This window comes from Artibeus jamaicensis, unplaced genomic scaffold, assembly GCF_021234435.1.
Source record: "Artibeus jamaicensis isolate MK-2021 breed Jamaican fruit bat unplaced genomic scaffold, CSHL_Jam_final contig_1015, whole genome shotgun sequence".
Lineage (NCBI taxonomy): Eukaryota > Metazoa > Chordata > Mammalia > Chiroptera > Phyllostomidae > Artibeus > Artibeus jamaicensis.
The window spans coordinates 15,575,188-15,602,312 of NW_026521194.1; the positions used below are offsets into that span (position 1 = coordinate 15,575,188).

Sequence of the window (27,125 nt, forward strand, 5' to 3'; positions counted from 1 at the left end):
GGGAACTTCAAATGAAGAACATGGAAAAAGTTATTTTACTCACAGAGACTTTGTCCTTTGCCTGTTTAAATACACTGGGAACCTGATATGACTCAGCACCTGCTGCTGTGAAAGAGAGAAGACACAAACAACCCAAAACTTAGTGGCTAAAAACCACATGCGTGCATTTTTCAACACCCTCTGGATAGTTGTATCAACAGACTAGTGCCATGCAGAGTTTTGTTTATTTTGAGACTCCAATTCAGTAACCTAAAGAAACCTGGATAATAACAACATTCTAGCATGTGGCTCCCACTATAGGATGTGCTGATTAATATAGCCCAGGGTTGACCAAAGCACCTGTAAGCACACCAAATAATTTTTGATTGGTTACCAATGTACTTATAAATTACTATTATAGGAGGATAGATCCTTAAGAACAGATGTCACCGAATAGCAACCTGAATGCTGTGGAATTTAAGGAAAAGAGGGCTGACTGTTTTCTAGGGCCACTATGATATAGAAGAGTTCACGAAGATTCCCAAACCCTTCCATTGTCCCCACTGCATGCCTACGGATAGTTCTGCATTTTATTATATTCCAAACTGCCTGGGTGAGCCAACCCCTTTTCTCTCTGCACCCTTTCATTTTACAATACGAATGACATACTCGTTTGATGTGAAACATATCACATGAGAAGAGAAGGGAAGACAAAAATAGCTTGTCAAAGAGAGAAAACATGAGAGGAACTTTAAATTCAGTAATATACAACATGTTCTACACACGAACTTACTCTATGAAATTATTACCACATCTGTTACTGTTGTTTCTCTTGCTACTCTTTTGTACTTCTGGTTCCAATTTTAAACATCATTATCTCTAGCATTTTTTCCTGTTGATGACTTACCTGACTTGACTTAAATATCACTCATGATTGAAAACAATCCTTGGGGCTTTAGAAACTACCTGCATTTAAAAGTTGTGCTGAGAAAATGCCAGACACAAGTTTATGTGTTCACTTCCTCCTTAGTTTTCTTTCATGAGAGAGAAAACCTCAGGGGGAAAATTTACTTATCCTTATAAGCACTTTGAGTGAGTTTCAAAAAAGGGTTCTTGTGCCATCTGCAGCTCTAACACAAAAATAATACTGTCTACAATATGCTACATGCTATTTAGGATTGGCTAGTAAGATTATTCACAGATTGTGGGACTGATTTTTTTGAAGAAGAAGTGCAAATGATGCCTCCTTACTATTCTATAATGTGTCTCAAATGTCTGTGACATAGAGTTTGCTTCAAGTCAGTGGCACCCTGTTTGGTATATGGTCTCTCTCTGAGTGTCTTAACCTTTGAATAGCATAAGGAAAGATACTAATTAGGCCAAAGATCTTAAATCTCCTTTAATGATTGAATTCAAAAGGCAATTTCCTTTCAGTGTGGCAAAGTGAACATAAATGACATGTAGGTACTTCAGCAAACCAGTTGACATTTCCTCTGAAATTCCACGATCCTGCCATAGTCTCTCATCCTTTCAGGGAGGATGTAGGATTTTTATGCCCAGACGAAGGGTTTCTGTCTTTCCAAGCAGCCATCTAACCAGAAAAAAATTTCCACATTTAATGAAATGGAACAAAGTAAGATGTGATATAAGATTCAGAGATGGCATCGTAATTCCTGCCTATTAAGTAGAGAAAGTCCTTCCTCATCCTGAATTGTCATCATCAGGGTTTGAGCATCACTGTAAGCATTCCTCTTTCAAATACCACCCCAGAGACTAGTTCTCGAAGAAAAGTATGTGACATGATTCCAATATGAAGAACATACATACAAAATATTTGAGATTATTAGTGGCTACCATAAAACCACCAATTGCCTTGATTTTCTTTTTCTTGCAAAGGTTAATGCTGCTCTCAACATTTAAAATCATCTGAATATTTATAAAAAGGCACTCCTAATGTATAATGGATAGAAAATTTTTCTTTTCTGATTTAGCGATCTGATATCTTATTTTGTAGACCACAAGTATGCCACTTAAGAAGTGTGAAAATGTATTGTAAATTAAGAATATCCCACTATAGTTATACATTTAAATAAATATGTAGCACTAAAATTTAAGAACAGATTTTGCATTGTAGATATTTGTAGGGTTTTTATATGATTTACATGTTCTTCTATTCAATCCACTTTTTCAACAACAATAAAGTATATTTGAAGAAGAAAAAATAATAAGAAGAAGTAAAATAGGAATATATCTAAATTCTAAAAATTCAGTAGAGAAAAGACTTTTATCTTTGAATTTTGAACACTGGGTTATATAGGAAAATCGAGCAGTTTGGATCCAACACATATAAGAAAATTCCAGTGACAAAATGACAGCTGAGAGACATCACACACCAAGCTTTCAGAATTTTGGATATAAGGAGTAAAATCTGATGAGATTACCAGATGATTTCATTTCCCCTTTTCTTCCTCTTTCATCCAAAGCAAAGTAATTCTGCAACCACTAATTTTGTAATACTGCAACCCCGATTGGTTTTTTCACTTTCAATCTTGAAACTACTCTGCATTTTTGGTGGTTTTCAGTAAAGCTCATCAACATCAGTAACAGATTTGGCAGTAACAGTGTAGAAAATAGGACAAATACATATGGGCTTAAGCATGAGGGAGATAAAGAAGCAAAATAATGAAAATGCGTACCACAGTCATGGTCACCGCCATCGCCTAACCCCACACACAGAGTGAAAATAGGAGTCCCCAAAATGTGACACTAGAGCGCAATGCCAAGATACAATCACTGTTAAGTCTGAGCATGACAAAGAAAAAGATGGTCATGACCTCTTCTGTAGGGAGGGAAAAAAAAGAGTAATGATACAAGACACTTAATAGCAAAACTGTTCATGACGACTACGATTCTTGGAAGAAAAACAAAATGAAGAAGCTGCTACAGGAATGAGATTAAAAACAAACAAACAAACAAACAAAAACATGTCCATGTTTGCCAGCCACATTGCAGAACGGAACAGTCACCTGTCGGTTTCCGCTTAACGCAGGAGAGATGAGTTGGTCTAGTGTATTTGATAGCAGGTTTTAAAATGAATTTCCTGGAGGGAGAGTGGGCCTGAACTTCTGTTTTTTTAGCAAGTTCAGCCTTCTTATAAACTGCTATGGATAAGAAAACACAAAAAAAAGCACACCATCAGGAAAAAAATGAACACTTGGAACACAACCGAACAAAATTTCATCAATAGTTACCACTGTTAGGCAGTTTCTGCCATACAAAGCATATTAATGAGTTACTTCAAAAACATTTTTAAAGAAGTGATTGTGAAATGAACCTTTTTTCCTTCTCACTTCATCCCTGGAGACTGTGCTAGGTTCCTTTTTAGCTATTTTCCTTTCAGGAGTGGAAATTCTGCCTCTCCCGGTTTTAAAAGGCTTTTCTTTTCTATGTTTCTCAAGAGATGATCTCCGAGCTTCCTTTTCAGCTTTCTCCTCTTTAGGAATAGTTTCTAACTGCTCTGTCATGATGCTCCGATCATCATCTGCGGATCAAAGCAAATCATGACAAGAACAACAACAAAAACATTAGTAATACAGGTACAAAGTCCTTCACCCATTTAACAAAATGCAAAATAAAGAGACAAGAGGGGGCTATTTTAAAATGTTTAAAATGAACCAAAAAACATTCCATTAGGTTACTGGATTTTATTCGGGAGCAGAAAATTAAAAAAAATAATGCACACCTTGAGTGTCTACCCAGAGACTGTCAGCATCCATGATGGAGTCGTCGATGGTGGTCTCGTCTTTGTAATCATCATAGGTTTCTGTCTTATATTCTGAGACCGCGACCTCTTCTCTCTCGGGGGAAGCCGGAGCTTCTGGGGAGCCGTCCTTGGGTTCTGCCTGGGCTTCAGCTGCCTCTTCCAATTCAAACTCTTCTTCAGCATGAGGGGATGGTCTCCTCTCCACCTCGGGCTGCTCCAGGGCTGCAAAACGCACACTGTGGGAACCTGACTCCCCTTCATCGGTCGTGGTTTGCACTACAGTGATGAAGTCATCCTCAATGGTCACAACAGACTCAATCACCCCTTTGTGTTCCCCTGGGCAGGTCTCCACAAATTCCTCCCTGGCACCTGCGATGCCCAGGTCACTAATTTGAAGGGTGTCTGAGCGGAAAAGCAGTTTATCGTATTCTCCCCGGGCTTCTATCTCTTCTTCCTCACTCTGAGCTTCTGCTGGTTCAGCCCCAACGGCTTCAGGCAAGGGCTCTGTGACATCAGAGGGCGTGACTGATATGCCTGGGGTCTCCTTGCTTTCTTCTTTGGGTGGCTGCATAAATGCCAACTGGACATCTGCTCTCTCCTCCAGGGCTAAATCGGCGTCTGAAACAGCAGATGCACAAGGTATTTCCACTGACAACTTGATGGCAATCTCATCCTGAATTAGAGAAGATTCTGGGGATGTTTCCTTCTTGCCCTCATCTGGCTTCAAGGACTCCATGGTCAGGCTCTCATGCTCACCACTGGACTCGTAGGACTCTTCTTTGTCTACGGCCTCCTGGTGCACCAAGTCAGGCTTGGCCACCTTCTCCTTGACTTCTGTCTCACCGGTTTTGGCGCCTTCTTTCACGTGGCCCAGCTCAATACCCATAAACACATCTGCCTCCTGAGGCACCGAGGGTGCAGCCTCAAATTTAAGCTCTGTTGCCTTTCCAGCATCTATGTTTAGCCCTGCAGCCATTTGTCCAAACTCACTGACTTTAATATCTAATTGATCCTGGTCAGCTTTCTTTGCAGCAGAATCCAGTTCTGATTCAGCTTTTTTGGGTTGTTCTACTTCAGCTACCTCTGGCACTGAACTGAGACCTTTCTCTGCTTTCTCAGCCATGACAGACAATGCATCTTTTGATACGGTCAGTTCTTTAGCCAAAGCATGCTCGTAGGTTACTCCTAATCCAAACGTTTCAATTTGAAGACCGACCCCTTCTGTTTCCCTGGCATGTTCTTTTGAATCAGTATGTTCTTCACTCTTTTCTAGTACAGTATCCAGCTTATCACTAGCTTTCCTCTCCTGATCAAACTCCCTACCCAGTGCTGATGGCGGGGATGCTTCCTTCTCAGCACTAAACTCATCTTTGACTCTTCCGGCAGCTGCCAATTTTACTTCAATCAGTGAAAGGTCTGTGGCCAAATCTCTTCGTAGTTTATCATCACTGCCTTCGTAAAAGGAACCACTCTCTCCTGATAAGTTCTCACTGTCTTGAACAGGTGATGGGAGTGGGACCGTGTATTTATTGAACACACAATAGCCCAGGTCTTCAAGCTGACTGTCTGTTTTAACAATGACGTGGTTTTCATCAGTGACAGGGGGTAAGGCAGTACTACTTCCTTCGATGACAGTCTCTGATGGCACAGATTTCCTCCTAGCAACCTCAGCATCTGCACTCACGGAAGCTAGTCTTGATCTTGTGCCTGCCAGATCTAGCATCTCAGGCAGGTCAGGGGCCATGACAGTACCATTTTTGTAATAATCTTTGGCTAGGAATGGCGATTCACACGATGTCTCGACTTGAGTATTGCCCTCTCCAGTAGCTCTTTCTCCTTGTGTCTGTTCTTCCTCCTCTTTGCTTTCTATTGGGAAGCAAGGGGCTTTCTCCAGTGCAGGTGTAGTGGCTGGAAGGTAATCATCCCCTTCATCCATACTTCCACTAGTGTTGGTTAGAATATCAGAAGCCAGAGGAGAAAGATCATGCCCCCGACCAAAGTTAAATCCAAGAGCTATGGAATCCAGGCAAGACATGGGCAAATTGATTGACATGCTCCGCTGTTCTATTGCAGATCTTCCACCGAGTCCTAAACTCCTGCTTAGTGTCAAATCATCCTTATTCTTACTGTGGAGGTCCCTTTTCTCCCCATATACTTTTGGATCAATAGTGAACATTCTTTCTTGAGGAGAACTTGGTTCCTCCGGTAAATCAGGTGGGTAACTCTTTGCCAGAGAGCTATACCCTGCTTCTTGCTCTGGAGCACCAGGTTGCGATTCTTTACCTGCCTGAAGTCCCTTGTCACCATTTTTATGCATGGGAGATATGGTATCAAAAGACTGTTGGGCACTTTCTCTCGTGTCACTCAGTTCATAGTAATCGCTGCCAGGCTGGATGCTTTTTGTCACTTCTTCTTTCAAGGCGGATGTTTCAAAGTATTTGGACATTCCTGACTTATCTTCATAAAATGGCACATCAAGTTCAGCTAAGGTTGCGGCCCCAACTCCTTCAACCTTACTGTCTTTGTCAGCACATTTTTCTTCAAACAGGTCTTCAATAGCATCCTTTTCACTCAGCACAGCTGGTTTGTGCAGGACTTCCTCCAGGGTTTTAGAAGTCACGGCTGAACTGGCACCGTCTTGCTCCAGACATTCAAGGAACGAATCCTGTTTGAATGCATCTGTGGTCAGCTGCTGGCCACTCTGTTCTTCTTCTGAGAGAGTGTGCTCTGGGGAGGGCTGAATCATGCCTGTTTCTTTATCTGTCAACATGGACGGTTTGCTCTCTTTCAGCAGGGTTTCTTTGTCGGGAATGGTTATTTTTTCTTCAAGCTTTAGCTGAAGTTCCTTTTCTGTAACTGAAGATTCCTGCCCACCAATGGCAGGCGTCTCTCCTTTCTGCACACTTTCTTGTTCTATTGCCCCCTTTTCTTCTCCTAAAGCTTTCTCAGGGACACATTCTTCCACAGCAGCAAAGTGGGCATCGTCTGCCATTTTGAAAGGTTTATCCTTATGGGGCTCTTCAACTTTAGACAGGTCTTTGGCAGTTACTGGGCCACTGGTTTCCTCCACAGACTTTTTGTCATCTGGCTGTAACAGGGCAGGGGCAAGAGGGGCTGCTTCTGCAACTATGTCATTCCTCATGACATCTACAGGGAGAGTGAAGCTTCCACCCTGGAAAGGACTTGGCATGGGAGAATCAAACTGTCGCCCTTCCCACTTTGGGATATCCTCAAACACATCCTTTTTCTTCATGGGTGTCAGGGGGCCAGGAGATATGGGAGCAGCTAAGCCCCACTCATCCTTTTTTGTTTCCACTGGCATTTCAATGAACCAGTCCTTTTGTTCCTTTGGACCTGGGGTTTCCGGGAGGAGGCCAATACCAGGCACCACTGGGCCCAGCTCTGTCTTTTGCTTCTCATCCTCTAGGCCAGCACCAGGAGTGTGCCCAAACAGAGTGAGAGGTGCCATTCCTTCTTCTGTGCCTTGTCTGTCCTTGTTATCAGGGGATGTTTTAGTTGTCTCAGGCAGAGAAACTAAGGCGGCATGTTTAAGGTCTTCACCAGGTTGACTCTGTTTCTCTGACTCCTTTTCCTTCTTGTCGAATGGCTCAGCTAAAGTGGGAGTCAGTTCCTGTTGATCGTGGAACTCCATCTTCGAGGCTGTAAGTAAACCTGAAGTAATTGGGTTGATTTAAAAAAAAATAACAGGCAAGTGCTTTCAGGGAGTAAGCTTAAAATTATGGTTTGAAATGACAAATGAATGGTGGGCAAAAATAAAAAAATATGGAACATGCAAGCATGCTACCCATTTAAAAATCAATGTGAAAATGTCAGGATTGAGATATACTTGTACTTTTGCTAAAATGAGCTCCCATTGTGAATTAATGCCTACACAAATCGTAATAAGTATATTCTTAATGTTCTTTTTCTTTTGCGTGTTTAGTCTCTTCTAAACAGTATGTGATATGTATTATAGTAGAAAAATTCATGTGTCTTCCTCAGATAACAGTTATGGACTAAGGATATTGAGTATTTAACTAGTATCAGGGTACAAAATAATATATATACATATATATGTATATGTAAGACTAAATATGGAAAAGGAATGATTTCTACCAAACATTTTCATTTGTTTTCTTATTTAAAACTAAATTGGTAGGCCATGGTATAAGGCCAATTAATTTATAAGAAGAGTTAACGGTTTCAATTACCTTGATCAACAAACACCAGAACCAATTTTGGAGGCATTGAAAAATTACTGAACTAATTTTTTAGAAGTCATTGAGATTAAACTTCAGGAATATAAATAAATATTTACTACTGAGTTTATATGATATGGCCTAAGAATTTACAAGTCAATTTCTACCATGTATTCAAAATTCTTAGTACCTAATCATTATTTTGTATGATAAATGTAAGAAAAACTGAATTATAATTAGTACTAGGAAGTCATGTTATAACATTTTAAAGAGAGTCAACTATAAAATATCTTTCTCTCTTTGGTCATGACCTCATTTCCTGGAACACAACCAGCTGGTGAAGCATTCACCAGTATTGACTTTAGAGACACTTCACAGAAATTAAATGACTCTTTTTTAATTTTTGTTTGTTCGCCAGTAAAAAGGCTTCAGAGTCTTACTTGTGTTTAATGGTCAAAGGTATTTCACTGTGCTCACTAGGGCTAAATGTAATTATCTGGAAAAGATTTGTGGAAAAATAATAAAATTCAGTCATCTCTCGAAGAGCAAGTGTATGGACAATCATTCCCTTACATACTTGTGTGTGCTGTTGTAGCTATAAAAAAGAAATACTTTAAGAACTTCTTATAAAGGTTAGAAGAATGAAAACTCAAGAGATATGGGGATGGTTAAAGGAGCTGGCTGCCACGGGAAGGAAATGATATGAGAAGCATCAGCAGGAGCTTTTAAGGAAACCAAAGTAGTCTTCACTGAAGCATAACAAATACAGCATGTTGTGGTTGCAAAGAAAAAAGATTCTACCATTTAAGCCTATGGTGCCAAAATCCAACGCTACAATTTGAAATAGAAGCATATGAATTGCTGTCCCCAAAAGTAAAAAGAAAAATATACATGTATTAGCAATGTGACTGGCAAACACTTGAGATGGGGGGGTGGGGTGGGCGGTACAAAAAGCTCACATAGCATCATCAGCCTGGCTGCGAAGCATATTGTATCATGGCAAAGTAAAACCAGAGACCAGCTGCAACAGTGGGAATCCAAGCTGCCACACAGCACCTGCGCAAGCACACTCTCTGCTCAGGAAACCTAAATCAGTGCTCTTGGGATCATGAGAAGACTCGGTGATGCAACAGCGTTGGAAAGGCATGAGGTCGATAAGCTGCCGGAGAGATCATTTGCAACAAAACACATGCAATTCCTAAGACAGACACACCTTCCTTGGCAGAGGAAGGAGTTTTTATTTCTGGAGACACCTCCGTGACCTCTTTTGCATTTTTCTCCCACGGGGCCCCTGCTGGGGCACTCTCTTCAGGAACTATCTGGGCCTCCATACTAGATTCCACTTGGCCCTCCCTGGGACCCTTGGCTTGGTCTGAGACCTTGGTAGGCCCACACTCTTTCCCAGGAAGAGCCTCAGGTTTCTCTTCCTCAGCCACTGGACCCTCTAGCGTTTCTTGTTCTTGGGGATGAAAAAGATGACGACATCATGACCACAGAACAATGCCCACCGCAACAGAAATATCACTCAAGAAACACTTTCAGCTCCATGCTATTGACCTTAGGAGAAGCTCTTTTACCATTCAGATGAGCAAATTAATATTCTAATGCAACGTGCATTAGTTTTTGCTTGGAAAATTAGGTATAATCTGCTAATAATGATGCCATTTAAAGTCTCATTAACAGGTTATTTATTTCAAAACTTGAGAGCTGAAATGCTTTTATTTGCTCTATTACCACTTATTGGAAATGGCAGTAAGTTGCACACATGTGAGAAGCTTGTTGGAAGTAAGAGATGAAGCTGCCAGATGACAGATGGTTGTAAAGACAGATGCATTGATGTACTGGGGAAAAAAACTTTACATTTGTTAGACATGTGCTGTTTTATCCAATGCAAGAAGTCACTATATATGGATTTCCGATTACTTTATTTAAAACATGCAAACTTTGTTAAGGAACTCAGGGAATAAAAAAATCCTGGTCTCAAAATAAAATCCAATCAATTACCTTTACAGCTTTATCATGAAGTCCATGAAATATTTAAAATATAATTCATTTAGTGTTTCTGTGGTGAAGGACTGCCTAACTCAATTCATTTTATCTTCACTGTAGTGCATGATATTAGAGAATACAGAAACTTTCAGAGTAAGCAAATATTTTGAAAAACAAGGCTCAGGTATAATTTCAACCTATTTAGAAAAGTCTACCTCTGAAACCCAACTCTCGCCATATCATTAAAACCCCTGAAATGTCAGTCAGGTAGTGCATGTGTGGTTCTCTTTAACACCGGACAAGAAAGTAAATGTCCATGCTGTTTGCAAAGTCTTGCTACTGCCAATCAAAGAAAGAAAAAACCACCAAGGAAAGATAACTGAGAGGCAGCCAAACTGCAGAAATATTTTTCCCTAAAGATATATATCACATGCAAACATGTTAACAATTCAAATGCAAAAACAAACTAATGAAGGTTATGAATTGTGCTGATTTACATATCAAATGCCAGTAAAATAAACTACCCAGTTAGAATGAGAAACCCTGCAGCTTGCAGCTCCTCACAGCCTATTGTTAACTAGGGCTCCTATCTTCCTAAGGGCTGGAATGCCTAAGGCCATGGACCCTTCCCTTTACTCTAGCCCAGTTCTACTGGGCCAAGATTGGGTCACTTGGAAGAGCCTCTGTTGTTTCTGTGGATTAAAAAAATGATTTGGACAAATACATTTATTTCACAACATTTGTTCTGCCCTAAACAGAATTTTCTCTCTTAAAAAGCTATGATGGCACTAAAAAGATAACTAATTCCACTTATGTCCGGTCCTAGTGATATGTATGCAAGGAAGAAAAATTATATTCAGGGTCATCTTTTGGATACGAGCACATATTCTTCTGTGACTGATTTACTTGAGGGAGCAGAAAGGAGTCACACTTTAACTTTTTTTGGATCCTCCCTTTCTTGGCTTCCTTTTCAGACGTAACAATACAGAAAAAAGGAAGTTCTCACATGCCTCAAGTAAGGCTTCTTTCATAAAAACTGTTGAGGCATTTGGATGGATGTACGTTATATAGGGACTTCACTTTCATTTGGAAAAAACAGGGCCTTGCCCCTCCCACCACACATATGAAGGCACACTTAGCATGATGCATAGGATAAAAGCTGCAGGCTGGGAGCAGGGGCAAAGGGGGACCATGCTTGGTTCACCTTTCTCCTGGCCTAAATGGGCGTCTGCACTCTGCACTGGGGCACTGGGGCGTGCACTAGAGGTAGTCCATTGTGAGCTGAACAAAGGATGCTCATAGTACTCCTCATCGGAATTGGAAGGGTCATCATCAGGCACAGACACCGAGATGGAGGGGGCTAGGAGTCTACGCCTCTTCCCGCTGGTGGCAGGTTCGTGGCTGGGGAACCTGTGTAGAGGACCCACTTGATCCTGAGCCCCTTCATCTACAAACAGACACACAGGAAGAAACTGCAGGGAGAACTGGACAAGACAGACACAAGATCAGACAGACAGACAGACAACACCTGCACAAGGACACGGAGGGCCAAAGAAGCAGCACAACAGAATGCAAGAGAATTAGCAAGACCAAGCTGATGGAGGATGGGAGACACTGAATGTTTCATGCCTTGGTAGCCACTGAATTTAAACTATCCCTTAAGTAATTTTGTCATTGATCTAATGAATCAAATGCACTGACACTCCTACTGTATAAGAGGTGTTATCTACACATTTCCCTCACACGAGTCAGAATAACCACGGAAATGCTGGCATGGAAATGAAGCATTACAAAACAGATGCATCCTCTGGAAGAAATTCTTTTAAGTGGATTGACTCCTCTTGTGCTTACATCAATATACTTGTAAGTTAAAAAAAAAAACAGAGGTTGTTAAGATCTGATACCTGTATGATTAGGGGTGAATATTCTGTTTGAAGCACAACCTCAAATATCTAGGATACTCACAGAGTTATTAGCATTTTGGTTAATTTAATTTTTAGTTAATGATTTTAATGGAAAAGTAATTGTTTTTTAAAAAGTACTACTTTTCTTGCCTGATTTGCTAAGAGATGTGCAGTAGGCAAAGCTTCCTCTCTGATTGCTAAGTCCCAGGGGCATCCTTTGCAACATGGGTTCTCATTTGCATGTCTGTGAAAGTATATAGTTTTTAGAAAGTCCCTCATATTATAAACGGGTTTTCGTGTGTTTCGCTTCTCTTCTGAAATCTCAACAGATACACCATTAGCTGAGGATTTCTACAGAGTTGACTTCCGATTCCTGAAGACTTTATTCTGCACAGTTTTTGGTTGTACTACTGGCTCTTGTCTGTTCTTACATGTCAACACCCTCATTGCATATTTCTCACTGAAAAGCTAAAGGAACTGCTCCCATTCCTGTCCTCTCCTGTGTCTTGGTTTAGAAACATGCATTAGTTAAACAGATTTCCTTAGACACACAAGTGTAGATTAGTTAGCCTGTTTCACATTCGGGTTCCTGTATATGTGAATGAGCATCAAGGATGATGACACTGAACGCTGGGTGGCTCTAACGTGGAAGAGAAACTACATCTCAGACCCAGGTGGCAGGTGACCAAATTTGCCAGTGACTATGTATTTACCGACCTAGAGGGTAAATTAAAAATTTCATAATTCTCAGTAACAACAACAGACTCTGAATACTTTTTATTCCTAAATTTGAGCAGACAGGATTATAGCATTAATTTGAAAATGCACTTCATTTTTAAGGCAGTAACTCTTTTTCAGCAACCAAGTGCTGACAACTAGAACTAAGTCTGAAATCATAAGGATACCAAAATAACATTTGGTAGAGAGAGAATACTTTTAATTTTCTGAGCACCCTATTTACTGATGGTTCCGTGGAAGTTGTTTCTGGATGGGTGCTCAGAACTTTCTCATCCATGATGCTTATTATATCATGGGAGAGCAGAAGCCTAAAACTGTGTCTGATAGTCTTAGTTTAAGGCGGCACGATTTTTCAGCTGAACAGATAATTGGCTCTCATCTGGCCTACCACCCTGGCTGAATCATAAGGCCTGGGCTTGTCATGTGTCCCAGCCATTCACATTCCTCCAGGGACTCTCTGAGGCTATCACTCACCGTGAATGCAAGTTACCTCTGAAACTTCCAAAAGTTTCAACAGATTGTCAGGACAACAAACAAATAGAAATGGTATGGTCACCTGTCTGCTTGGCAGCGTTTGTTTTCTAGGGAGTAGAGTACACTGCAGAATAAAACTGAAGCATTTAAAGATGAGCCTGGTAGTTTAAACACACTACTCCTTGGGTTGGTTTAACCCTTTTGAAGTTGCTGACCCCCTCTTTCTTGTTGCTGTTGCTCTTTTTGAAAGTGCCAAAATGTGAGAATGACCCAGTCTTGCTCTAGCTCTCTAACATTTTAAAAAAACAGCATTTTCGTTCTGAAAATTTTGACTGTAGTCAGAGAACGACAAAAGCAACAACAACTTTAAGGCCTGCAGTGGAAAAAGTAGCTTCCCTGTAGTATTGGTCTAGAACCAAGCCAGGCAATTCCAAAAGGAGTGCCTGGCAAAGTCCAGCCTTCTGCTGGTACTATGAGCTTTACACACTCCAAGTCTCTGTTCAGGACCCACGAACCTGAAGTCCATCCACTTTACAAGTCCTAGAGAGGTGCTGGGGATGTGATACGTAGAGGACCACGATTAGCTCAGTCCAAACAGTGCACTTGGTTCCAACGGAAGTGATAGAAGACAACAGAGCCTCATTTGCTGTAACATTGTGTAGGGCAGGTGCTCTTGGTTCATATGTGATAGAGGTGGGATATATAATAATAATTCTAAATAAATGAATTATGTATTTGGAAGTAATTAAAAATGGAAATTAGTCCAGTAGCTTGTTACAGATTTGGAATACCTGTAATATTCTCTCATTGGAAGATCACTTTGTTTTTGTAGTTGCTCCCTAAGAACCTAGATAAGCAACAGCGTTAGAGATGCGTTGGGGCTGTGGTTGCAGGGGCTTAGGTCTGGCTTTGAATTCTGGACGAGCATATAATAGCCGTGATATCCTGGGCAAGGGGCAGAAGTGAGTAGTATCTCTTCCTATGGGTTGCTGGGAGGATTAAATGAGAAGCTATCTGAGAAGGCAGCAAGCACAATGCTGGACTCCATATACGTTAGCATCCTTCAGTGCAGTCAGGCGAATTATCGTGTACCTCAGCTCTTCGCTGTCATTTGACACATCAGAGCTAGCCTGGAGAGATTTATGAGAAAGTATCCTCACTGCATGACAGTTCATTTTGTTGTTTAAGGTCAGAATTGAATGCCTCCTTTTATTATAAGGACACATGCTTTTGAGGACACTTGCCGCAAAATAGTCCATCTCATTTTAATAATGTGCTGCTTAAAAGAACAGGGTAGCCTTAGGAAGCGTGGAGTTTTACATAGCCCTTTTTCATAGTGCTAAACTTCAAAAACAGTTTTGGTAGATGAATATATTTTCCCTGATTTGCTTTCATACAAACTTTTTTCAAAGTATTTGAAAATTTTTGTTGGGTTAAAGTAAGGTTGGCCATGTACAACCCAAGCTCAGTATGCCAGCCCTTTTTGGAACAAATGAGTAGCCCCTTTTATGAGAGACTGAGTCTCACGGGGTATCTGCGACTCGGTGGTTTTTGTCTTGGCATCACAACTTCTGGCCCACAGCCCATGGCTGATGGCAGCTGGCTCCACGCGCACTGTACCATTCTCTGCCATCTCCAAGTCCTGCCCATTCTACAAGCTTTTGACTGAGGAGTCCTCAGTTTGCCAGCTGGGTTTGCTGCCCCAGGATGATATGGAGGGCAAACTGCCTTCAGATTAACAAATTATAATGTTGCCACATCATTGACACAGGAGAAAACCACTCTAAAATTCTGGAGCAAACCTAAGAAGGCAGAAAGAGTCCTGATTCTATTTCCTGATGAGTCCATTGTTCTCTCATGAGCTTCCAAATTCTGTCAGTCCAGTCCAGATGACAGTTCTTATGCTTAGGCCCACAAGAAAAAGGAGATTATTTTGAAAACATCCTAACTAGTACAGTTTACTGTACCTGGGTTTCCTCCCTAAGTGTGCTACTTGTTTAATTTTTTTCATCAAAATCCCTTTAACTATTTCCCAGAATAAGCACTACCTGGGGAACTATTAATACTACATTTATTATCATATACAAATATTCACAGCTGACAATAATTAAGCTATTAAATTGTTATTTTTAATGGACACTTTCCTGCTTTCTCTTCGGAAAAGAACACATTTAAAATGTTTGATAATGAATTTTAAAAAGTAAGCATATCCTGAAAATCACTGAACTCAATTTAACCCAAGAGGTCTTACATTTGTAAGAAGAGGGTTGGGTTGGGGCGGGCGCCACCTGTTAGACTACAGGTGCTCTGAGGGTGTGTCCGGGAGGGTGCAAGTCTCCAGAGGAAAACACTCCACCTGTCCCTTTTCCACCGAGTCTGCCGTGCACAACCCATTAACTGGATTTCAGCTGGGCCTTTGCAAACCACGTGGTTCGATACATCCAGGAGCTGAATCCTGTCTTGTGACTTGTCACTATTTTCTAATAAAATGAACTTAAAAAGATGTTTACATGTACTTTACAAGTGGCTAAAAATAGAAGGGATGGTGTGAGTGTCTAGACCACACGTCTTTCACATATTTAAGGTGAGAATATTACTTAGTCTTTTAAATTAATGAGGTAGAGTTTATAAAATGCATACTTTTTCAGTATCACAAAAAAAATGGTTACCCCCTTAAAACACATAGTTAGGACATCATAGAGCTTAATACTTGTTTTTGAAAAAATTTCAGTTAAGAATATAAGTTTGAAAAATGTTAAGAAAAAATATGTTTGAAAATTTTTCGAGAGGAAGTGGTAAACTGACATTTTCTTGGAAAATACTGAAACGGCCTGGAGAAAGCAATCCTGAAATATAAGGGATGGTTATACTCTGGAAAGGGACACCTAAGTCACCCAAATATAAATGTTATTCTATATTTTATTTATATTTTCATTATATTTCTCTATTTTACTACAACACCCCCCCCCCAAATAAAAGGCAGACTAGATGAATTCCCAGATGGACAGAGGACCCTCATGCCCTTTCTGTTTCAACCCCATGTAAGAATAAGAAAAGTATTTTACTTGATATCTGGCTGACTTTGGAGTCAACATCATACCCCTCTCTTGGTTAAGAGGATTCTCTGATGCTGGAAAGGCTGTGAGTAGGGGCTCAGAAACATTACTCAAGGGAAGTACAGCTGACATGGAAGTCCTTGAAGTGTCTTTGGAGTGAAATCCAGGCCCCTGAGCCCAGGCGGCTGCTGCTTACTCTCAGATTCTTCACTACTCCGCCCATTTCCCACTCACCATTAGCCTTGTGACTCCCTCAGTTCCTAGAGCACTTCATGCGCTTGCCCACCTGAGTGTCTATGCATATCCTGGTCTCTCTGCCCCAAATGCCCCTTTCTTCCACCTTTGCTTGACCAATGCTTCCTCAAGCTTCTAGGCTCAGCTTCTTAACTGCCCCTTACCATCCAATAAAAAAAAAAGATTTATCTTGTTCTTTTCCCTCCTAGTGCTAATCCAATTCAAAATTATATGTAAGCTTATTTATTGGATTTCTCTTCTCCACTGGACTGTGTGCTCCTTACAAACAAGGATCATGTCTCTCTTGTTCACTAATGAATACCCAAAAAGGGGAGAGGACTGGATGCTTATAAGTTCTTCATTAACGGTGAGGAGTGAATGGATGGACATAAGGCAAAAAGAATCATTTGCATCTATGAATTAAAAGATCAAATGACATTTTCAGGGAATTAACTAATGATCAGTGGCTTTTATGACATTAATTAAATGTATTGATCATAGTCCCCAAATTTTCTTGTATTGACCAAAGTAACTTGGTTTGTTTAACATTACCTCAGGCAGTAAATCTGAAAAAAGACTTCTGTTTAAAAAAGAAAAACCTTGCTAAAATACTTTTGGATTATTAATCTGTGACAAAAGTAAATTATGTTTATTAATCATTTATAGTAATTAAGGAAAATTCATATTTAGGATATTAAAGAATAATTTAAATGGATTTAATTACAAATTATAAAATTTAGGAAAATCTGTATTTAGGAAATCAAAGAATATTTTAAATAAACCTAATTACAAATTATACAAAGACGGTGAGTCTTTTGTGATATTTCGGTTTTTAACACCATAAAAAGATCTCTAGAAGAGACAAAAATAAATGAAAAATAAATAAAATTGAATATTGTTAAAATTCTGATTTACTGATTTACATGAAAACTATATTAAAACAAGTGAGCGGCAGCTCTCCTTCACCTTCTCCAGTAAGTCAAACAATACACAAACGTTCACTGATCTAAGAACCAATAACAGTTTGCTTTTACATAGTTCCATTCATCTCTGATTCTGAATGAATATTCTTCAAAGACACCCCTCTGTTTGCATCAAGAAGCATTCAAAAGCTGACATGGCTTTTCATGTGGAGTAACTGCATAAATAGATTCATGGACAATAACAGGTCTCAGCAGGAAAGGCGCCATGATCTCGGCTTCCAGCTCAATGGTCTCTATATCAGATTCATTCATTAACTTCTGCATTCACTCATTAATATGTATTTAGAGTCTGCAGCAGCCCAGGTCTTAGGGAAGTCCTTAGCAATGCAATACTCAACAAAAGAAACAATTCTTGACAACACGTTGATAAGTGTTGATTTCATCAATTTACTTTTGTTTAGTCCCTTATAAGATAAAAATTATGCCTTCTTTGTCAAAATATTCTACATTAAGTAGACTGGTTGCATGTAGTTATTCTAGCAATCTAAACACAAAGTTATCCTTTATCAAGCATATGTTTCAAGAATATGTTTCAGAAACATATTCCTCTATCATATTCCTCTACTTCTGATTTATATAGATAATTGATTATAAAGTTTTGTTTTCTTTTTGACTATCTGAAACAGACAGCTCCTAAACTGGGTGGCTTATGAACTCATACTGAAGTCCAGTGTTTATGGACTGAGGGAATGATATTTATCAAGACAACGAAGACAAACCTGAAACGGTCCAATAGGCCTTACCTTCCTCCCCAGCAACGGTCTTTTCTGAGGCTGGTGATGGGGGTGGAGAAGGAGGCAGATTAGCTGTCTCTTCAGCTGCTAAAGATCAAACAATGAAAAAATGAGATATGATAATGAATCCTAGTAGGCCAAAAGATATGTAGGCAGTTCTGCCAACTGTAAAAAGGCAGAAATTCAGGAAATTTCTATGAAATTCAGGAGAAGGTTAAATAGTAAGCTGCACTTGACTTATTTTTAACTCCATTACCTGATTCATATATTTTTGAAAACCTAAAAAGAAAGAAGAGCATTTAATATTTAAAAATAATCATTTTGTCTTCTCCATAAAAATAAATTAGAGACGCCTGATAAAATTCTATCATTAATCCCATTAATTTGTGTCTTCTTGTTCAATTAATAAAATATTTCATGCTGGCCCTAATCTACTATGCTGAAACACACAGGCAGGCATTTTGGTTTAGATTTTGCTAGATGGACTGGAAAAATATTAGAATTCTTTATTATTAAATTTCTTGATCTGGAAACAAATGTTACCTTGATCATTCAACAGTTATTTTAGGTAACACATTTTTAAAATAACATTCTGTCCACTGAGTCTAATATTGAAACCCACCACCTGTACGTACTCTCAGAAAAGAAAAAGGAAGCTTCATCGCCAGAGGCAACCTCCAGACAGAAACCAAGGACCTGTGGGAGCTGAGTAGTTTTCTTTTTTTTTAATTTTTAAAATATATTTTATTGCTTATGCTATTACAGTTGTTTCATTTCCCTCACTTCATTACCCTCCACCCTGCACACACTCTCCCACTCACATTCCCCCCTTTAGTTCATGTCCATGTGTCACAAGTTCTTTTTTTAATTATTTTTTATTGATTATGCCATTACAGTTGCTCTATTCCCCCCCTTCATTCCCCTCCACCCTACCCCTGTCCCCACCATTACCCCCTCTTTAGTTTATGACCATGTGTCTCAAGTTCTTTAGATTCTATATTTCCCATACTATTTTTGCCCCCTCATCTATTTTCTATCTACTGTCTATACTACTTATTTTCTGTACCTTCTCCCCCCTTCTCCTCCTCCCACTCCCCTGTTGCTAACCCTCCTTGAGATCTTCATTTCTATGTTTCCACTCCTGATCTAGCTGTCCTTTTAGTTTGCTTTCGTTTTAGGTGTGGTTGTTAATAACTGTGAGTTTGCTGTCCTTTCACTGTTCATGTTTTTTTAACTTCTTTTTCTTAGATAAGTCCCTTTAACATTTCATATAATAAGGGCTTGGTGATGATGAACTCCTTGACTTTGATCTTATCTGAGAAGCACTTTATCTGTCCTTCCATTCTAAATGAAAGTTTTGCGGACCTTGCCATTACACATGAAGAAGGACCAAAGAGACAGGTTCTAAAAGATGTAATTCATTCCCAGTTAACTCTCAGTTTCCTATTCAAGATACTTCATGACCACTCATATGAAGGTAAGGATTTCAAAAGGAATTATTTATCAGTCAAGGCCAGTGCTAAAACTTTAAAATTTATGAAAATTTTTATTTCAAAAAGCAGTTCATAGAGGCAGCTGCAGGATGACAGGTGACTCTTTAGTTCCTTGACTTTTATGTAGGATACTTCAAGGTTTCCAATGAAAAAGGAAGAGGTGGGCATTCCTTTTACTCAAACAATAGACATGAACCACAGACAAAAGGCCAATGTTTTAGATATTTTTTTCCTCTCTGCTTTGAGAGAGGTATAACTGAGAATCAAGAACACTTTATTTAAAATATTGAGAGTATTAAAATGATTATTCTGGGAAAGGAGAATTTTTTATTGCTTAATTTTTAATATACAATTGAAGGCTTACTGATTGGAAAACCAAATATTAAGGATTCATTAGACTGTAAGAGAAAATAAGGTATGTTCTATTTTTAGGCTTTAAAAAATACTTATGAAATAAACCTGTGTGTTGAACCTAAGAGTTTCTTTTCCTGTGTCTCGGCATGTATATATATTATCTATCTACCTACCTACCTACCTACCTATCTGTCAATGGACAGTGGGGGCAGCAGGCCCTGGGCTGAGAGTGTTTTCCTTGGTAAGCACCATTACATTACCTGTTTGGCCCTGGAAGGCATTTGACTTGTGACCAAGGGAGAGAAATGTCATCTCAGTGTCCATAAATGAACCAAGTGAAGACCAGTACCTTACATGGAATACAGAGTCACTGATGATTCTAACAGATCTCTGGCTGCAGGTTTTATGTAGCTGGTTCTAGGAGACCCAACAAGACTGTAGTAACAACAATCATTAGCCACAACCCACAAAGGGGAATAATGATCTCTGATTAAACTATCAGTGCATTTTCCTTATAAGTAGGGGGCCATGGCGTCAAAATGCATTGGCTTTATTTTTACAATAAAAATGTCTGGTTTGGAAAAGGAAAATTAAGGGTAGTTTAGGGGCAAAGTCTAACTATAAGCTTATCGCCCTAAAGACTACCCAAAGACCACAATGACCCTGTTGAGAGAGGTGAAAACCATCCTGGTGCATCCCAACAGGGGTTTCTGGTGAATGTTACACGTAAGGATGGAGTATGGGAAACGCCCAGATCTCTGAACAGAGGACTTGATCCTGTGGTCAGGGTACAGCAGACACAGCCGCTGGTCTGAGGTGGTTGCTCATTTACCTAAAGGCAGAGCTGCAGGCTGGTCTTTACGCTGAGCTTCTTTCTCCTGTTCACCTTTCAGGACCGCTACCGCCTCAGCCGTGACTACTTGAACTATCCTGGCAGACACCTCCTCTGTAACAAACAGCAACAAAAGAAAAGAAAATGATGAGAATGCAGAACAGGTGGCAAAGAGGAAAAATAAATGATACAGCCAATCGGAATTTCATTTCCTCTGTGTTCTCCCCAAAACAGTACTGAATTGCAGATCAAACACAAATATATATATTGTAACTATAAAGAGAAAAAAGAAAAAAAGAGAAAATAAAAGGAAGTGGCATTCTAAGCCAAACAAACACAGAATGAAAGGACAATAAGTAACAGGCATGGCAGTTTATTTTTAAAAAGCTGTTTATAGAAACAGAAAAATTTTAATTTTTTTTGTACTTAGTAAAATAAATTCAAAGACAAGAGAGGATTCATTTTGGATTGAAGTTCAAATATCTTTTGTAGTTTTATTATAGTACTCCAGGAAAGTGTCATTAAAATAAGTTTCTCTGCTGATCGGCAGAAATACCATGATTTGAAAGCTAAAAAAGATGCCTCAAAATATGAAATTGTGATTAAACAGTATTGTTCAGGATCAGTGTAAAAAGCAATTCAGAAAAAACTGAGAAGATAGAGTTTGAATGAAATGCATGAAGATGACAGATCGGACGGTCACTTTCTTTAGAGCTACTCCTTGTCTAGAGAGTAGATGTTTTAAAGGTTTTCGAGGTCCTGTGATACGCACTCACCTAGTGAGCACAACAATTCCATTAAGGAAGGGGGGAGCTTTGTCCTTAGAGCAGTCAGTCTGTGAGACGCCAGATGACTAGTTTTTGGACTAAAGTGGCACCTCCTGGAGCATACTGATGCTAGTTTTATATAACCTACTCAGAAAAATACTCAAGATCTGATGTTCCATGTATCAACTAAAGATGAAATACGCATTTTCAGATTAAGAATATATTCTAGGTTAGACATAAATTCCACAGAATTTAACTTTCCATTATTTTCATATAAAAATGTCTAACATGCTGGGAAATAAGCCCACTTACACCCTGAATAGAAACAAGTTGAATTTGACAAGGGGGTGGGGGCGGAGGACGGGGTGAGGTTTGTTCTCATAATTTTAGTCAAAATTTTAGAATAAGTATTTCATTGAAATTTTACTTGGCTCATGATGGGACTCTGCCCACTCACAGGCAGATTGGGGGGGATCTGCCTATTTCCCCTGGTTCATTAAGATTTAGCGTTCTCTGCAATGTCGTCTTAAGCCCACCGGAAAAGCATAGTGCTTGAAAACTAGGCTTTTTGGGTGAACAGTCACTTAGAATCTATCTACATTTAAAAGCATGAATCAAGGAAAATACCTGTTCATCTACCTAAAATATACAACTGCTATCCCTGATTACATTTGGAATCACTTTCTCTCTCCCCCTTACCTTCCAACCTACCTATCTACCTATATCTCCTATGGGTCATGTTAAACACTGAAATAGGTAATTGACCTCACTTGCATAATTTTCAGTGAAATTCAGATATTCAGAAATCAATACAGTGATTTTTACGACTTGTAGCACCTCAGTGTTTTATGGGAAACTATGTAATGAAGAGGCAGGGAAAGCATAGAGAAACTGGGACCCGTACAGAACCCATGTCTTTTGCATCAGTCCTGCTTTCCCTCTGGACACTCAGCACATCTTGCACGGAATTGCGCTGGTGTTCATGCCTCAGGAGCCCTCCTATGTAAAGCTTCCCCAGCTAAGGAGGGTCTCCTTGTCCTTGTCCTTGCTGCAATTCTCGAAGATCCTCTCATTGACCTTCACCCTGATTGGATGCTTAACACATTTTTTTTTTGAGAGAAAAAAATTTAACACGAAAGGCTTTGTTCATGATCTTTATACAAATTTGAAAATAACTGCCATTTGTTACTATATTTGTTAACTCAAATCCTCCCAAAATGAGCATTTAATCTATTCTTATTTTAAGTTTTTGATACATTTTAGAAATATATTTCTTAAACGGAGGTTTCAGGTTTTTGTGTATCTATGATGAATTTTCCAGGATCTCAGAGTTCTTAACATGAATTACATATTTTAAACAGGGAACACAATCCAACAAAAATAATAAAAGCATCTATTGACTTATGTGAACAAATCATAACTGAGCAATGCTGCATTATTGCAGGCGTTTTGTTTGGGGCTATATTTAAAATAATTCTAACACCTTGGAGAACTAATTAGAAGACAACAGAGGTGAGATTAATACAATAAAAATGCCTTCACACAGGGTGTTCACCAAACGACCTTTGGTGTGCTGTGCTGTGCTGTGCAAACAAACTTGCAAAACATCTCTCGTCAGTATGGACATGTCCAGCCTAAATAAAATGCAATGTCGACCATCACATTTCTTTTTTTTCTGAGAGCTTAAATTGATTTTCAGCAAAATAATATCATTTATTGTAGATGGGAAGCAGTAGAACATTTGAATTTTATTAGTTTTGTTGTTTCAGAGAAAATGAATTCCTGTGTTTGGGTTTCATAGTTGAATTACAGTTTATGAATAAGCTAATTTTGTATCTGTATATATTTCAACAAAAGTGGTAAGAAAATAATTTAGCCCAATTTTGGGAGAATTAATCATGTTTTTCTTTAAAAGAATTTAATAGATTTTTAAGAAAGCTATTGTAGCATAGTCCAACACACTGTGTGGGAGCCACATTAATGGCATTATTTTCAGTTTGGGGGGGAAGAATAATGTTGTTAAGACTTTTTGAATAGGAAATACCACATTGTCTTAGATTAATTTTACAGAGAATCTAGAAAAACATGAGTATGTATTTATTCCGGGGGTTCAACTAGTCCAGTCAATTTAAAACTGTCTTCTGAGCAAGCGCTATCATCAGCACAGAGATGGCAGCTTCCCAAAAGCGAGATGGGCTTTTCCCAAGGAGCCCTGATCAGCAGGTCGCTCCTGGGATGGTAGCAAATTCACTTTGGGTTTGGGGTCAAGTTCAGGGATAATTAATAGTAAATGTGCCAAACAGAATACAAAGAAAGACTAACAAAATCAGATGTATCACAATGAAAATCTAAGTTATAGTGTGTGCAATTATATACATAATTTCTTCATTAATTGTACAACTATCTGTGAATTCCTCCATCTATCCAACTATCCATCTAACGGTCAAATCTTTCTAGCTACCTAGGAGTACTGTCTTTTACGATGTACATTAGGTGAAGACAAATGAACTTCAATTTTAGAGAAATGTGGGTACAAACTCCAGCATTGCTACTTTCTAGGTATTTCATCCTAAGAAATGTACTCGAGCCCATGGAATTTCAATCCCTCACCCATAAGGTGGAAATAATGATACCTGTCCCATAGGTTGTTGGGGGGGGGGGGAACTCAACTACATGATTATATAACAGGTGGGGCATACCAAGGAACTCAAATAAAAAGAAGACCTCTAGATAAGTCCTTCCTGAGGTGTCTTTACTTCCCCAGTCATACATTTTTCTGGCTCTTCTACCTTAATGTTTGTACTTCAAAGAAAGAGTAACTGTGATAAACACTAAGGGGTTCAGCCCAGCTAGGCTGTTGCTATCATGAACATAAGATGACACAGTTAATCCAGAACCATTATCTATGTTGATGCCAGGGACAGTGCCTTTTTTCCCTAGACAAAGCTAGAGATAAGCAAGTACTGTCTTTGTTATTTGTTTTCTGGGCTACGGTCTGCTCTAGCTTTCTGCTAGCAAGTCCCAATTCAGGTGTCTTCTCACCAGAACTTCACAAGGCACGACAACCCCTCTCTACTCGTGGGGACAAATAGCAACATGAAAACTTCTTTTTTAATTTTTCATTGCTTACTATTTCTGCCTTATTTTTCCCTTTCCTATTTCATACTCTATTTTTTTCTTCCAATCACTGTATGTGTAGAATTACGAACAGGACCTAGTTGTTCAGAAGAGCAAAGATGGATATAGATTACACATAAATTGGGAAGCTGGGTTATCTGCGATTGAAAGGTAACACTGATCTCCACAGTCAAAAACATGACACTTCTCACTGTAAACTGAAAATCTGAAAGGCTCAGTCTTTTTTCTTTAGGACATCTAATGTTTTCTGGAAGTGGGCATTTTTAGTGTATGTTTCAAATTGTCTTAAGGAGTGTGTGTGATATATACTTTATTCTCTGTTTTGTTAATGCCAGTATTTCAATGTAATTAACTAACAGTTTTCACATTTCGGTGAGAACCTTATAACCACTATTTGAATATTAACTTATCAGCAGTGTCATTATGGTTACCAGACAGCAATACAAAAACGTCTCAGGATATAGCTGTTAAATCACAGTGCCCAGTGAAATGAATGGTAACTTGGCAATAATCTGGTAAGCGATCTGTCTAGAAATTGACTGAAAGGAAAACAATAAAAGCAATTTCTTTAAAACAATTCATCTTATAACATCAGAAAACAAAGGATTTAAAGATACAATCCAGGGAATAGATGATAACAGATCATCACTCTAGAAAATAGGATAAGTAAAATACACTCCTGAAGGTAAAAAGTAGAGTCTGCCTTAGAAACTTATTCTGGGCAACAGAGATAGGAACAGTATTTAAAAACAGCATGAAAGCAGTCCTCAGCAGATACATTAAATTCAGGTAAGAAATAATAATTTTTCTTTGTATTGGGGAAATATATTGGTGGAAACATGAACGGGAGGTGAATAGGTGTAAGAAACACATTGAAACACCTCTCATCCACAGAAACCTACTTGATAATAAACAAAAAAATATGCTAATCTACTTACATTTCACCTGAGTAATGAATAAACATCATACAGTGATATCAGATTATTAAATAACTTGTTACATTAGGTACTTTAATTTCCTGTCAATATTATTTAATCTGTACCATAACACATTTTTGAGAGGAGTAAACTGACAAGATAATAAAGGCAACTTACTGTCCCATTTGGGTGTCACTTTGATTTACATCAGTGTAGCACCAATAGTTTATACCATAGTAGGTTCTAGAGTCAGAAAACCTGGAATCAAATTCTGCCTCTATCTCCTCCTAGCCACACGTAAGTGACAATCTCTCTAACCTTCATATTCCATCTGTTAAGGAGAATAAAAGTGGCATTCATATTTTAATGTGTTGTGACCAGTCAAATAATACAATCGAATGAGTATTTAAATTACATGACATTGTTTTAATCACTCTTGCTGCCTTGTTAACATCTAAGTCTACGATCACTGATTGATACAACATATCAATAAAGTCTTTGTCATACACTGAGATGATTCCGTCATTTTTCCCCACTGATCACTTCCTTGCCCGAATGCTGGGTCATTGCCCAATGGGCAGAACATCAGGCATGAGCCACTTATTATTTAGGCAAGGATGACATCGTGGATTTTACTGTCCTGCGATACCATACTTGTCAGCACTTGTACCTGTCCCAGCGCTCTTGTTTCTCTACAATGCTGATTCAGGCTACACCAGCCCTATGTTCTTCTGGTCACAGTACCATCGAAAAGTTTAAGACAGTCTCAGGCCTGGTTTTCGGCACATGCTTTTAGTTTAGTTATTTGGTTCTATTAATCTATCAACATTGCTTGGTTGAGTCATAACAAAAGCAATGGAGTTGAAACTTTCTCAGTGGCCCCCAAAACATCAGCTTGCTTCTGAGCCCTATGTGACATTGCTGGTGTACAGAGGGTCGATTTTGCAGTGTGCCCTTGGGGGCTTCATGAGGACCAGCTGTGATTACAATCAACACGCAAAGACTCACTACTCACACTGAACAAAGAAACCCACGCAAGCTGGCATGAGCCTGAGAACATATTTTTGTTGATTTTGTTCAGGTTGTTAAGAGAGAAGTAAGCAACGCTGACAATAAATTCAACCATGCAGAATATAAAAGCCAGTAAATGTTTCTGCTTTTAAGAATAACAGGCATAACAGTACTGTGTTAAAAGAAATGACAGGCCTACCTTACAGTGAGGAATAAAGGAAAACAAAACAATTTTAGACAGAATGCTCCTGTCACAAAAACGTTTTTCTCAGTAGGGTTCAGGATGGTTGCCTAGGAAACTGATGTTAATTGCTACCGCTGATGGAAACGCGTCAACAAGGAAAGCACTGTGCAGCTCGAAGCAGTCTGCTACACAACCCTGGATAAATTCATAAAAACAGGGAAAAAAAGAAAAAGCTCCTTGCCTAATTTGGAGGGTAAATGGTTTCTCTGAAAGTATTTCCTGCAATCAACTGGTGCTGAAGGAATTTCAAAGAGCAGATTGTTGGGTTTTTTTATTTTTGTGCGTATCTGTTTCCCTGGCACTTTTGCATGAATTA

The 27,125-nt window shown here is 39.0% G+C and overlaps 1 protein-coding gene across 26 annotated transcripts in view; it reads right to left on the minus strand.

The window, feature by feature from the left end:
• Positions 1-27,125, minus strand: part of MAP2 (microtubule associated protein 2) — a 255,452-nt gene that overhangs the window by 22,608 nt on the left and 205,719 nt on the right. For 8 of the 26 annotated variants that reach the window (XM_037165985.2, XM_037165993.2, XM_037165991.2 and 5 more), the window contains 6 exons: positions 20,733-20,846; positions 18,063-18,140; positions 3,722-7,414; positions 3,314-3,520; positions 3,006-3,140; positions 44-105 (listed from right to left, as the gene is read on the minus strand). In XM_037165985.2, coding sequence (XP_037021880.2) covers positions 44-105; positions 3,006-3,140; positions 3,314-3,520; positions 3,722-7,414; positions 18,063-18,140; positions 20,733-20,846 — 4,289 coding nt within the window. The remainder of the gene's footprint in view (positions 1-43; positions 106-3,005; positions 3,141-3,313; positions 3,521-3,721; positions 7,415-18,062; positions 18,141-20,732; positions 20,847-27,125) is intronic. The other 18 variants (XM_037166001.2, XM_037166000.2, XM_037165999.2 and 15 more) reach the window with 10 other exon arrangements.